The 15,493-nt window shown below is 44.3% G+C and overlaps 1 protein-coding gene across 1 annotated transcript in view; it reads left to right on the top strand.

Moving 5' to 3' along the window:
* The first annotated feature begins 8,827 nt into the window (after positions 1-8,827).
* The window catches only part of LOC145359034 (uncharacterized), a 69,044-nt gene continuing 62,378 nt past the window's right edge, over positions 8,828-15,493 (top strand). Inside the window, exons 1-2 of the mRNA XM_080213387.1 lie at positions 8,828-8,855; positions 11,522-11,584. Coding sequence (XP_080069513.1) covers positions 8,828-8,855; positions 11,522-11,584 — 91 coding nt within the window. The remainder of the gene's footprint in view (positions 8,856-11,521; positions 11,585-15,493) is intronic.

Raw genomic sequence — 15,493 nt, 5'->3', positions numbered from 1 at the left:
ATCCTCTGGGACCTTCCCTGCAGCCAGTGAGGATACAAAGATTTCTTTCAAAGCCCCAGCAATTTCCTCCCTTGCCTCTCTCAGTATTCTGGAGTATATTCCATCAGGCCGGGGGACTTGCCTACTTTAATATTTCTCAAGAACCCCAATACCTCCTCCTTTTTGATCTCAACATGACTCATAATATCTACACATTCTTTCCCAGCCTCATCATCCACCAAGTTCTTCTCTTTGGTGAACACTGATGCAAAGTACTCATTTAATACCTTGCTCATTTCCTCTGGCTCCATGTATAGATTCCCTCCCTTGTCCTTGAGTGGGCCAACCTCTCCCTGGCTACCCTCTTGCTCTTTATATATGTATAAAAAGCCTTGGGATTTTCCTTAATCCAATGGCCAATGCTTTTCCATGACCCCTTTTAGCTCTTTTTACTCCTTGCTTAGGTTTCTTTCTATTTTCCTTTATTCGACACTTGATTTGTGTGTTCTTAGCCTTCTAGCTTTGACAAATGCTCCCTTTTTCTCTTTGACCAGGCTCACAATGTTACTGAATGTTCTGTGATTTTAAAAAAATCTTCCATGGAATATGGGTGTTGCTGGCTGGCCAGCGTTTAATACTGATCCCTAATTGCCCTCGGGAAGGTGGTGGTGACCTGCTGCAGTCCATACAGTGTAGGCACACCCACAGTGCTGTTAGGGAGTGAATTCCAGGATTTTGACCCAGTGACAGTGAAGGAATGGTAGATATATTTCCAGGATGGTGAGTGGCTTGGAAAGGAACTTTCAGGCAGAGATGTTCCCAGGTATTTGCTTCCTTTTTAGGTGGTAGAAGTCATGAGTTTAGAAGGTGCCTTCGAAGGATGTTTGGTGATTTGCTGTGTCTCGTAGATGGTGCACACGGTTATCTCTCTGGGTACGTAGTGGAGGAAGTGAAAGTTTAAGGTGGTGGCAGATGGGGTGCCAATCAAGTGGAGCTGCTTTGTTTGAGCTGCTAGTGAGTCCCTTGAGGTTGTTGGAGCTGCACTTGTCCAGGCAAGTGGAGAATATTCCATCACATTCCTGACTTGTGTATTGTGGATAGTGGACAGGCTTTGGGGAGTCAGGAGGTGAGGCCACCTGGTCTGGTTCAGTTTCTGGTCAGTGGTAACCCCCGGATGTTAGTGATTCACTGATGATGATGTCAAGAGCTGGTCACATGAACATCCATCCATTATTGCAAGGTCTACACAATAACGGGCTACGAGCTGAAGACAAGTAAGGAGAGAAAAACACCCTCCCCAATGGCCTCAATGCATCCTATGCTCATTTTTGGTAGGGGGTCAGCGAGAGGTTGTCATCTGCTTGGAAGCCTTGGCTGAACTGGTACAAAGACAGGCAATGGGAACTTCATGTGGTTCACATTTTTCCAGCCATTGAAGTGACTGGTCAGATTTAATCTTAGTGGATTTTGGCAACTCATCGAAAACAGAAAGCGTGAAAAAATTCTCCCTCACAAAAACCCCTCAAGGCTGTTTTTTCCCACTCGCTGTCCAATGGCAATTAATTATCAAGACAAGATTAATTAAAGTTGTTCCAAAGAAGATGTTTTTAATCGCGTGGAGAGACTGGAGATGGGTGGGAGAGACATTGGAAAAAGGCACAAATATGGGAAATCCAAACTCAATTTCAAAATGATGCCATTCTTTTCCTAACTTCAAATTATACAGAATTATTTAACCATTACTTGATTCTCCAACATGGCTGGCATGGTGGCACAGTGGGTTAGCACTGCTGCTTCACAGCGCCAGGGACCTGGATTCAATTCCCAGCTTGTGTCACTGTCTGTGCGGAATCTGCAGGTTCTCCCCGTGTCTGCATGGGTTTCCTCCGGGTGCTCCAGTTTCCTCCCACAGCCCAAAATACACGCTGGTTAGGCACATTGCCCATGCTGCATTCTCTCTTAGTGTACCCAAACAGGTGCCAGAGTGTGGCAACAAGGGGATTTTCACAGTTACTTCATTACAATGTTAATGTAAACCTACTTATGACATTGATAAATAAACTTTAAATTTAAACTCCTTACACCAATCTGAAGTTCCTATCTGCTTCAAGAAGATTACCATCATCCCAGTCATTAAGTAGCTTACCTTAATGACTATCGCTCTGACATCCAACATTATGAAGTGCTTCGAAAGACGAGGTATGGCACACATTAACTCTGGTCTCCCAGATTGCCCGGATCACTACAGTTCATCTATTGCCATAACAGATCCACAGCAGATGCCATCCCTCTGGCCCTACACTCAACCCTGGAACACTTGGATAACAAAGACACTTACAACAGAGTCCATTTATTGATTACAGCTCAGCCTTCAACACCATTATTCCTACAAAACTCCTCTCCAAACTCTGTGGCCTGGGCCTCGGCACCTCCCTCTGCGACTGGATCTGAACTTCCTAACTCACAGACCCCAATCAGTAAGGATTGGCAACAACATCTCCTCCACGATCATCCTCAACACCGGTGCCCCACAAGGCCGTGTTCTCAGCCCCCTCACTATACTCCTTATACACCTCTGACCGTGCGGCCAAATTCCCCTCCAACTCCATTTTCAAGTTTGTTGATGACACCACCGTAGTGGGTCAGATCTCAAACAATGACCAGACAGAGTACAGGAATGAGATGGAGAATCTGGTGAACTGGTACAGCAACAATAATCTCTCCCTCAATGTTAACAAAACTATTCCGCTATTAGAAATGGATAGAACGAGGGGTCACGGGCTTAGGGTGAGGGGGGCTAGGTATAAGACAAATATTAGAGGGCAGTTTTTCACGCAAAGGGTAGTGGGGGTGTGGAATGCACTGCCGAGTAAGGTGGTGGAAGCAGGCACGCTAGGGTTGTTTAAGAGTCACTTAGACAGCCACATGAGCGGGCTACATATAGGGGGATATAGTAGGCCTTACTAAACATTGTAGGCTTGGGAATACGTTTTGCCTCAGGATGTTACAGTCTTTGCCTGTTTAATAATGAATTTTTTTGTCTCCACAGGCATTTAAGTCCAGCAAGGGGCATGCATGCGACAGGTTGTAGTGGGCTGCTCTTGGACGTTGCTTCGGGAGTTGCCTATTGCTTCATGTCGTTAGTGTGCTTAAACTGGACCATCTCGAGGGCAACATGACAGCTCAGAGACTATCTCTGTTACTGTGCGGACACATGGATTTGGGCCTGTGTCTGTAGGAGTTTGCACGTTCTCCCCGTGGTTGCGTGGGTTTCCTCCGGGTGCTCCGGTTTCCTCCCACATCCCCAAAGATGTGCTTTTAGGCTGATTGATTGGGTACTAAATTGTCCCTAAATTGGACCTCCCTGATCCTCGCACATTAGGCATAGACTAAAATCACGAATAGGTCACTGAGACAGTGGGACGGCGGCGCGGGCTCGTTGGGCCGAAGGGCCTGTTTCCTGTGCTGTGTTGTTCTTTGTTCTTTGTTCTTTGTAAAACGCAGGAGATTGTCATCGACTTTGGGGAGTGTAGTGGAGAACATGTCCCTGTCTACGTCAACAGGGATAAAGTGAAAATGGTCGAGAGCTTCAAGTTTCCAGGTGTTCAAATCACCAACAACCTGTCCTGGTCCCCCCATGCTGACACTATAATTAAGAAAGCCCCACCAATGCCTCTACTTTCTCAGAAAACTAAGGAAATTTGGCATATCAGCTACAACTCTCACTAACTTTTACAGATGCACCATACAAAACATTCTTTCTGGTTGTATCACAGCTTGGTCTGGGCTCCTGCTCTGTCTAAGAACACAAGAAACTACAAAGGATTGTGAACAAAGCCCGATCCATCACACAAACCAGCCTCCCATTCACTGGCTCTGTCTACACTTCCTGCTGCCTCAGGGAAGCAGCCAGCATAATCAAGAACCCCCCACACTCTGGACATTCTCTCTTCCACCTTTCTTCAGGAAAAAGATACAAAAGTCTGAAAACACGTACCGACCGACTCAAGAACAACTTCTTCCCTGCTGCTGTCAGACTTTTGAATCATCCTATCATATATTAAACTGTTGTTCTCTTCACCTGTAACTGCAAAAGTACATTTTGCGCCTGCCCTTTTCCTCTATGTATCTGAGCGTTACGTTTTGTCTCTATAGTACGCAAGAAACAATACTTTTCACTGTGTTCCACTACATGTGACAATAAAAAAAAATCAAAACTCACTTGTTGGTGATGTTCATTGCCTGGCACTTTGTGGTATGAACATTACTGTCACGAACCAGCGCCAGCCTGAATATTATCCAGATCTCGCTGCGTTTGGGCACAGACTGCTTCAGTATCTGAGGAGTTGTGAATGGTGCTGAACATTGTGCAATCATCAACGGACATCCCCACTTCTGACCGTATGATGGAGGGAAGGTCATTGATGAAGTAGCTGAAGATGGTTGGGCCTCAGACACTCCCCTGAGGGATTCCTGCAGAGATGTCCTGGGGGACTGACCTCCAACCACCACAACCAGCTTCCTGACTCCAACCGATGAAGTTTTGCCCCTGATTCCCACTAACGCCAGAACTATTGCGGGAATGTTATCCGGGTCCAATTGCCTTTGCAATATCCAGCGCCTTCAACCACTTCTTGTTATCTCGGGGAATGAACCGATTTGGCTGGAGTTGGCATCTGAGATGCTGGAGACCTCCTGAGGAGACTGAGATGGATCATCCTCTCAGTAATTCTGGTTGAAGATTATTGCGAATGCTCAGCCTTACCTTCCGCACTGATGTGCTGGGCTCCTCCATCACTGAGGATGGGGATATTTGTGGAACCTCCTCCTCCAGTGAGTTGTTTAATTGTCCACTACATTCTTGACTGGATGTGGCAGGACTGCAGAGCTTGGATCTGATCCGTTGGTTGTGAGATTTCTCAGGTGTATTGTGTGCTGCTTCTGTTGTTTGGCAACGCAAGCAGTCTGAGCTTCACCAGCTTGGCACCTTGTTTTTAGGTATACCTGGTGCTGCTCCTGGCATGCCCCCTTGCACTCCTTATTGAGCCAGGGTTGATCCCCAACTTTTGTGGTGAAGTGAAGGATATGACAGCTGTGTAGTTGAGTACAATTCTGCTGCTGCTGATGGCCCACAGCACCGCTTGGATGTCCATTCTTGAATTGCCAGATCTGTTCTGAATCTATCCCATTTAGCACAGTGATAGTGCCACACAACATGATGAAGGGTACCCTCAATGAGATGTGATAGTGACAGTGGCAGTGCCAATGGTCATGCCAATTCCCATTAACATAGAACATAGAAACATTGAACATTACAGCACAGTACAGGCCCTTCGACCCTCGATGTTGCACCGACCTGTGAAACCAATCTAAAGCCCATCTAACCTACACTATTCCAATATCATCCGTATGTTTATCCAATGACCATTTAAATGCCCTTAATGTTGGCGAATCCACAACTGTTGCAGGCAGGGCATTCCACGCTCTTACTACTCTCTGAGTAAAGAACCTACCTCTGACATCTGTCCTATTTCTATCACCCCTCAATTTAAAGCTATGTCCCCTCGTGTTAGCCATCTCCATCCGAGGAAAAGAGCTCTCACTGTCTACCTTATCCAATCCTCTGATCATCATATGCCTCAATTAAGTCACCTCTTAACCTTCTTCTCTCTAACGAAAACAGCCTCAAGTCCCTCAGCCTCTCCTCATAAGACCTTCCCACCATACCAGGCAACATCCTGGTAAACCTCCTCTGCACCCTTTCCAATGTTTCCTCATCTTTCCTATAATGCGGCGACCAGAACAGGTACAGCTTCTCCCTTTTCCCAGGAATGCTCTAGAACTGATCCCTGGGACTGACAATATGGTGCAGTTTCCTGGCAACGCCAAAAATGCTGCATTCATTAGACAAAGGCCATTGTGATGGGCTGCTCTCTTCATGGTTAAGATTTTTGTCTGCATCTTAAATCTGCGATTTTAACTCCACTCCTTCTTGGTCTGAGATAACTTTACATTGGACTCTTTACTTTAAATTTCACATGATTCTGCTTTCAGTGTGATCTGTCCAAGCCTGGTCCACAACATACGCAACAGATCTGTCGCATCAATCAGTCTAACTCCTGCTAGGGTCCAATCAGGTCAAACCCTCAGCGAAAGCCAGGATTATATCTTTCTTCAGCACCAAAAATCAAACCTTTCACATTGGAATTTCTGTCTTTATTTCTGGAAATAATTCAAGCAGCAGACCAATGAGAAGGGCAGGGAGTAATATTCACAAAGATTTGTGCACTGATTATTCAGACAGTTCCGGTGCCTGATCCCGGGCCTTGACTCAGTGCAGCATGATGTCAGCAATGATGCTCCTATCATCTTTAAAAATGTAATTAATTCTCCCAGCCTTTAGGGGAAATAAGCAGTGAGCGTTGATGTACTATGTTCTTTCAAGCACAGTCATCTTCATAAAGGGTGCTCCAAACCTAAAACAAAATCTAATAATATCAGTTAAAGATGCAATCAGCTACTTGTAAAATATTCTGGAGGTTCCTCTGCTTAGCCTTATTATTCCGACAATGTTTCAGGCAGCCAAAACAGGGAATAACATCCCACCTGATGTGCAGATTTTCTACTGATCCCAATGTCCATCCCAATCTCTACTCATTTCCTCCAATCTCTTGCTCCAAGTCTTCATGCTTCCAAATCCAGCCTCCATCTCTTTCATCCAATAATCTGGCCTGTGACAAGGATCCTTACACCCTCCACCAGTGTCTCAAGGTTCAGCTGGTGAGAGTCGGATTGGTTCTGTGATGATTTATTACAGTAAGTTGGCAGCTCCCTATTAAAATAGAAGCTCCAAGGAGAAAAGCCCAACCTTTGCTGGCGGAGAGTCCCTGTGACCTTGCCTGAGTCAGGAAACAGTTCTCTATCCGTTTCTCAGAGTGGCTATTTGTTGACAGCTCTTGATTAATAAGGATCTGTCTGCATTAGCAGAGATTTGCCCTCAAAACTCCTAAAACACTGAGGCAATGACTCCGTGGATGTACCTGCCTGATCCTATCAAGATGCCTTCCTCGTTTATCAACTGGCCTAAATGTAATCAATAAAATCCATAGAATCCCTACAATGGAGGAGGAGACCATTTGGCCATCAAGCCTGCACTAACTCTCCAAAAGAACATCTTATCCAGACCCACCGCCTCCTGCCAGGTGATCATGGTTTGATGTGACCCTACCAGGTTTCACCCCCACTGGGCAAGAATTGGGACTAATTATATCCAGACCTCAGTATCTGCAACTGTCAGGAGATTACCCATGCCCCTGTTAGGAACTCTGCCCTGTTAAAGGTTCAAGTTCTAGTAGTTTGAAGGGATTGAACTGTATAGTAACTCTCTTATCAATCCGTACATCATCAAAACTCAGATTAGATTTTAATTTTGTCATTTCAGCTTTGTCTCAGGCTGGGGAAACGGGGGTTTTGTAAGAACCTGTGGAACATTTGGGGAAATTTCAAAGTTTGAGATATTTGATATTTGCAGGTCTGGCAATAACCGTGGAGAGAGAAACATCATCAGAAGTGGAAAAGAGATCGGAGGGAAAGGAGAATCAGGAGATTGAATTCAATAATCAGCCATGACCAAAATGAATGGCCAGCAGGCTCAAAGGGCCAAATGGCCTCTTCCTGCTTCCACTTCCTATATTCCTAAATTAAACATAATAAACGGAAAAGGGGGAGCGGAAGGAAAATCAAAACGGAAGATCTGTAATAGAGTGGGAGACAGGAAATATTAGATATCAAAAGGACTGATGGCGCAAATCAAAGGGGATGTTCCAATCATAGAAACCCTACAGAGCAGAAAGAGGCCCTTCAGCCCATCGAGTCTGCACTGAACACAATCCCACCCAGGCCCTACCCCCATATCCCTACATATTACACCCACTAATCCCTCTAACCTACACATCTCAGGACACTAAGGGGCAATTTCTTAGCATGGCCAATCATCCTAAGCCGCACATCTTTGGACTGTGGGAGGAAACCGGAGCAGACACAACATTAATAGGGCAATTAAAGAAACAAAAGATCTGTTTAGGATGTAATTGGGATAAAGCAGAATTATTACACATAGCTACGGTATGAAAAAGACCGGACAGAAAAAATGATCTGAAGTTGTTGAACTCAGTGTAAAGTCTCAAACCCAATTTAATCAATGTTTCTTTCAATGGAGAATTTCTGGGTTAACTCAGGGAATTTATCAATAATTGAAATGCCTGACCCTGCTCTGAAAAGTCCTGCAAGCTGCTATTCTGATTAAATTATTAAAAATGTATATTCAATTTCAAACTCTGCTTAAAAATTTTACCTTGCAGTGCATTGTAATTTAAATTTTGGTTTGATATTAAATAAGCATTGCCAGTGAATGTGAGTAAAGGCACACAATATCAACAACAAGATCACTCACTGAGGCTCCATCTCCCACTGATTGAGAAATGGGATTCCAGCAGATAAAAGGGAAGGTAGAATATTAAAGACAGATACTGCTGGAAATATGCAGCAGTTAAACCCTTTCAGGTCACACCTTGGAGCAGATTGCATGGACTATTTGCACCAAAGCACCACGCTGCCTTTTCTCTCCAGCACTGACAAACCTGCTGCAGCTTTCCAGAATTCACCCCTTTTCTAGTTATTTACCGTGAGCCTGACATCAGTGAGTGATTAAAAGGGTTCTGTGCACAATGTGAGCAGAACTGACGGTAATCTACACTAAACTGTAACTGGGTTTCTTGCTCATCGTCCACAAACCAGATCATGTTATTGAGCTGAAGACAATTGAGATTCTCCATCAGTCCCTAAGCTAATGCCAGGCTCAGGTTGTCAGCAGCCAGGTTAGTTAGTTGCTGCAATGTTGTAGATGCCCTCAGCTTCAGCTCTGGGGCCCAGAGAGTGGGGATAAATTTGTCTCTCCATTTTGTAGGGATTCTACATGAAACCACTTGGGCAGCATTAATCTGAAGCCAATGTCCCTATCCTTCAATCCTATGTTCAGAGAGTCAAGGAGGGCTGTTGTGAGATGTGGTTCCTCACCTAGCAATGGTAGAAGAGGTTGGAGCTGAGGGACATTCTCACAACAATCAGCAGTAAGTTCAACAACTGAGAGACCATTCATGGTTATAGTCTGCACAATAATCAAAAATAAACTTCCATCACTGTGATTGGGAGAAATCAGAAGTAGCTCCAATAAAAAACACAGTTCAGGAAGTGTCAACTGTACAAAGTATGAAAATAATCACATCTCCAGTGTCTGCACATGCTTGTAAACTTCTTTACCCATCCCCGTATCTCTCCTTTCTCTTTCTTACTCCTTTTCCCTTTGTCTTCTCCTCCCTCTGCCTTCCTTTGTTATTATCTCTCCCTCTTATTGTGTCCTTTTCCTCACTACCTCCATCTTCTCTGTCTCGCCCCCACCCCCAGTTCTGTTTTTCAAAGTTTCCTGCCTTCTCACTCCAGCAGGTTTCATGTGGTTTGTGGTTACAAGCATTGCATGGCAATTAGAACTCTGCTCCTGCACTCAGGTACAATTAATTGGCTGCAGCAATTAATTAATGTGTTGGAAAGTCAGAGCAAGAGAAAAAAAAAACTTCCTCCATTTATTCTATCAGCGAATCCACTCCTGACCATTCGAGCAGCACTGACAAAAATCCAAACACACACAACTTTGGAACTTTCCTTATAAAAAAATCTAAAGTTTTGTTCCCCTTGCAACTAATGCCGAACTCATTTCAGATAATAGATAGCATGACTAATGGCTGAAGCATGTAGAAATCATTGGGAAAATGTCCTTGGAAGACAAATGCATTTCAGCAGAATAATTAACTTAATTAACAAATTCACATGCATATTCATCAGGCTATTAATGTCTTCTCAGCTCAGCTTGATGAACATTGGTGTAATAACCATCTCATTTACATAGTGCATTCTACTGCATTCAAAAAGAAACATGCCTCTAGTTTACATGCTTGTCTCAGAGCTCAACCCACCTCCAAGTACACAACAGCCAGTCATTAACCTATCTATTAATTGCCCTGGTTCCCCAGACTTGAATTGCAGATTCTGTTTCTCTGTGTCCATGCAGATCTCTCGTCCCCTCTCCCTCTCATTCTGTCTCTCCATCTCTGTCAGTCTGCCTCTCTCTCTCTCTCTCTCTCTTTCTTGCTCTCTGGGGAATATCTTGGCACCAGTTCTAACTTTCTGTTCCCAAATGCTGCCAGCCTGCATCATGTGAAATTGCCATTTCTCTGGCTCTCTGTGGAGCAATCTTTAAAGGCAGTAAGGTGTGACGCCAAGGACTGGCAGCTTGGCAGTAGAGCCTGCGGTTAACAGAATGCAGGAGATTAGAGAATGGGGGCTGCCTACCATGGACAAGTAGAATGGTATAAAAAACAGCAGCTGTCGGTATAATTCCTCTAACACTCTGCTTGTGTTCATATTAGAAAAACAGATTAAGCCCCACGCGATACTCATTTATTCCTGACATACGTTAATATTGTATATCTTAATCTGAAATAGCATCAGTATAGCATTGTGCTCCTGTTCTAGAATTGAGGAGATGTGAAAATATAACAGCATTTTATAAGCAAAATCTGCATCACAAATCAAAGAAAACAATGGAATCAAGAATGATCCCAGCCTCACGCAGCTACTAATAAAATATCAAAATAGGATGCTTTGTTTCCAGACTGTACAGAATGAAGGTAAACATATCCAATTAATCCACTGATACTGAACAGGATGGAAGAGGAACTCAATCACTGCAGTTTGAACTGAGATTAAGGAGAGGAAAAAGTGGCTGTAAATTCAAATTGTCAAAATAAAGGAGTTCCTGCAGCATGGAGTTTAATGTCTCATTTGATTCCAGACCTGGGGACACAATCTCGAAATAACTATGGCATTTGTTGAGAAATTTGTTATGAGGGTGATTATCCTCTAGTCCTCGGTCCATTCCAAAACTATAAACTGAATATACACAACATAGCTCACCCCATCTCCCGCCTACATCATATCCCATTCCCTGTTTATATCTCACCTCCTCCCCTTCCCACCAATCCCCTGCCCATATTATATCTTACCCCTTCTCCTTCCCATATCACAATGTCAAACTTCTCCCACTACACAAATATCACTCCTATCCCTGTACCCCCTCCCTCCCAGTCCCCCTCCCTCCCTGTCTCCCTCCCTCCCCCCTGCCCTCCCCTCTCCCTCCCAGTCCCTCTCCCTCCCTGTCCTGCTCCCTCCCTCCCAGTCCCCCTCCCTCCCTCCCTGTCCTCCTCCCTCCCTCCCTGCCCTCCCCCTCTGTCCTTTTCCCCCTCCCTCCTTGTCCCCCTCCCTCCCTCCCTGCCCCTCTTCCCTCCCTCCCTGTCCTCCTCCCTCAACCTCTGCCCTCCCCTCTCCCTCCCTGCCCTCCTCTCTCCCTGTACCTCTTTGCCCCCAGCTGATGTCACTGCTAATTGTGAATAACTGGAATGGTGTCAGTCTTTCTCTGGCTCTTTCTCAGGACATGTCAGTAGCCTGCTCCAGGGACAGGGGCAACAGGAGACAAAATACCACAAAAACACAGGTAAGTTCAAGGGCCCCAGAAAATAGTCCCAAAATCAAAATCAGATATTTAAGCCAGTCAAACAGCTGTTGCCAGCACACAGTCTCTGCACTTGTCTCAAGTCTCTGGTTCCCTGAATTACCGTTAATTTAGTCGGGTAAGGATTATTCACTTTAAACATCCAGGATTTTAAAAATTTCAGCAGCTTTTCCAAGTTATATATAGAGACACATTCACAAGGCAGGAATCTTCAGGCAGGGATCCAAATCTCTCTGTTCAGGGTAAGAATCACTCACTGTGTAACTGTACAGAGTCACTGTTTATTCAGGGTAAGGATCACTCACTGTGTAACTGTACAGAGTCACTGTTTATTCAGCAGGGTAAGGATCACTCACTGTGTAACTGTACAGAGTCACTGTTTATTCAGGGTAAGGATCACTCACTGTGTAACTGTACAGAGTCACTGTTTATTCAGCAGGGTAAGGATCACTCACTGTGTAACTGTACAGAGTCACTGTTTATTCAGCAGGGTAAGGATCACTCACTGTGTAACTGTACAGAGTCACTGTTTATTCAGCAGGGTAAGGATCGCTCACTGTGTAACTGTACAGAGTCACTGTTTATTCAGCAGTGTAAGGATCACTCACTGTGTAACTGTACAGAGTCACTGTTTATTCAGCAGGGTAAGGATCACTCACTGTGTAACTGTACAGAGTCACTGTTTATTCAGCAGGGTAAGGATCACTCACTGTGTAACTGTACAGAGTCACTGTTTATTCAGCAGGGTAAGGATCGCTCACTGTGTAACTGTACAGAGTCACTGTTTATTCAGCAGTGTAAGGATCACTCACTGTGTAACTGTACAGAGTCACTGTTTATTCAGCAGGGTAAGGATCGCTCACTGTGTAACTGTACAGAGTCACTGTTTATTCAGCAGGGTAAGGATCGCTCACTGTGTAACTGTACAGAGTCACTGTTTATTCAGCAGGGTAAGGATCACTCACTGTGTAACTGTACAGAGTCACTGTTTATTCAGCAGGGTTAGGATCACTCACTGTGTAACTGTACAGAGTCACTGTTTATTCAGCAGGGTAAGGATCACTCACTGTGTAACTGTACAGAGTCACTGTTTATTCAGCAGGGTAAGGATCACTCACTGTGTAACTGTACAGAGTCACTGTTTTTTTCAGAGTAAGGGTCACTCACTGTGTAACTGTACAGAGTCACTGTTTATTCAGCAGGGTAAGGATCACTCACTGTGTAACTGTACAGAGTCACTGTTTATTCAGCAGGGTAAGAATCACTCACTGTGTAACTGTACAGAGTCACTGTTTATTCAGGGTAAGGATCACTCACTGTGTAACTGTACAGAGTCACTGTTTATTCAGCAGGGTAAGGATCACTCACTGTGTAACTGTACAGAGTCACTGTTTATTCAGCAGGGTAAGAATCACTCACTGTGTAACTGTACAGAGTCACTGTTTATTCAGCAGGGTAAGGATCACTCACTGTGTAACTGTACAGAGTCACTGTTTATTCAGCAGGGTAAGGATCACTCACTGTGTAACTGTACAGAGTCACTGTTTATTCAGGGTGAGGGTCACTCACTGTGTAACTGTACAGAGTCACTGTTTATTCAGCAGGGTAAGGATCACTCACTGTGTAACTGTACAGAGTCACTGTTTATTCAGCAGGGTAAGGGTCACTCACTGTGTAACTGTACAGAGTCACTGTTTATTCAGCAGGGTAAGGATCACTCACTGTGTAACTGTACAGAGTCACTGTTTATTCAGGGTAAGGATCACTCACTGTGTAACTGTACAGAGTCACTGTTTATTCAGCAGGGTAAGGATCACTCACTGTGTAACTGTACAGAGTCACTGTTTATTCAGCAGGGTAAGGATCACTCACTGTGTAACTGTACAGAGTCACTGTTTATTCAGGGTAAGGATCACTCACTGTGTAACTGTACAGAGTCACTGTTTATTCAGGGTAAGGATCACTCACTGTGTAACTGTACAGAGTCACTGTTTATTCAGCAGGGTAAGGATCACTCACTGTGTAACTGTACAGAGTCACTGTTTATTCAGCAGGGTAAGGATCACTCACTGTGTAACTGGACAGAGTCACTGTTTATTCAGCAGGGTAAGGATCACTCACTGTGTAACTGTACAGAGTCACTGTTTATTCAGCAGTGTAAGGATCTCTCACTGTGTAACTGTACAGAGTCACTGTTTATTCAGCAGGGTAAGGATCACTCACTGTGTAACTGTACAGAGTCACTGTTTATTCAGCAGGGTAAGGATCACTCACTGTGTAACTGTACAGAGTCACTGTTTATTCAGCAGGGTAAGGATCACTCACTGTGTAACTGTACAGAGTCACTGTTTATTCAGCAGGGTAAGGATCACTCACTGTGTAACTGTACAGAGTCACTGTTTATTCAGCAGGGTAAGGATCACTCACTGTGTAACTGTACAGAGTCACTGTTTTTTTCAGAGTAAGGGTCACTCACTGTGTAACTGTACAGAGTCACTGTTTATTCAGCAGGGTTAGGATCACTCACTGTGTAACTGTACAGAGTCACTGTTTATTCAGCAGGGTAAGGATCACTCACTGTGTAACTGTACAGAGTCACTGTTTATTCAGCAGGGTAAGAATCACTCACTGTGTAACTGTACAGAGTCACTGTTTATTCAGCAGGGTAAGGATCACTCACTGTGTAACTGTACAGAGTCACTGTTTATTCAGCAGGGTAAGGATCACTCACTGTGTAACTGTACAGAGTCACTGTTTATTCAGCAGGGTAAGGATCACTCACTGTGTAACTGTACAGAGTCACTGTTTATTCAGCAGGGTAAGGATCACTCACTGTGTAACTGTACAGAGTCACTGTTTTTTTCAGAGTAAGGGTCACTCACTGTGTAACTGTACAGAGTCACTGTTTATTCAGCAGGGTTAGGATCACTCACTGTGTAACTGTACAGAGTCACTGTTTATTCAGCAGGGTAAGGATCACTCACTGTGTAACTGTACAGAGTCACTGTTTATTCAGCAGGGTAAGAATCACTCACTGTGTAACTGTACAGAGTCACTGTTTATTCAGGGTAAGGATCACTCACTCACTGTGTAACTGTACAGAGTCACTGTTTATTCAGGGTAAGGGTCACTCACTGTGTAACTGTACAGAGACACTGTTTATTCAGCAGGGTAAGGATCACTCACTGTGTAACTGTACAGAGTCACTGTTTATTCAGGGTAAGGGTCACTCACTGTGTAACTGTACAGAGTCACTGTTTATTCAGCAGGGTAAGGGTCACTCACTGTGTAACTGTACAGAGACACTGTTTATTCAGCAGGGTAAGGATCACTCACTGTGTAACTGTACAGAGTCACTGTTTATTCAGGGTAAGGATCACTCACTGTGTAACTGTACAGAGTCACTGTTTATTCAGGGTAAGGATCACTCACTGTGTAACTGTACAGAGTCACTGTTTATTCAGGGTAAGGGTCACTCACTGTGTAACTGTACAGAGTCACTGTTTATTCAGTAGGGTAAGGGTCACTCACTGTGTAACTGTACAGAGTCACTGTTTATTCAGGGTAAGGGTCACTCACTGTGTAACTGTACAGAGTCACTGTTTATTCAGGGTAAGGGTCACTCACTGTGTAACTGTACAGAGTCACTGTTTATTCAGGGTAAGGATCACTCACTGTGTAACTGTACAGAGTCCCTGTTTATTCAGGGTGAGGGTCACTCACTGTGTAACTGTACAGAGTCACTGTTTATTCAGGGTAAGGGTCACTCACTGTGTAACTGTACAGAGTCACTGTTTATTCAGCAGGGTAAGGATCACTCACTGTGTAACTGTACAGAGTCACTGTTTATTCAGGGTAAGGATCACTCACTGTGTAACTGTACAGAGTCAC

The sequence above is a fragment of the Carcharhinus amblyrhynchos genome, chromosome 27 (assembly GCF_965287045.1).
Source record: "Carcharhinus amblyrhynchos chromosome 27, sCarAmb.v2.hapA, whole genome shotgun sequence".
NCBI lineage: Eukaryota > Metazoa > Chordata > Chondrichthyes > Carcharhiniformes > Carcharhinidae > Carcharhinus > Carcharhinus amblyrhynchos.
This window is presented reverse-complemented; position numbering and strand designations above follow the sequence as displayed.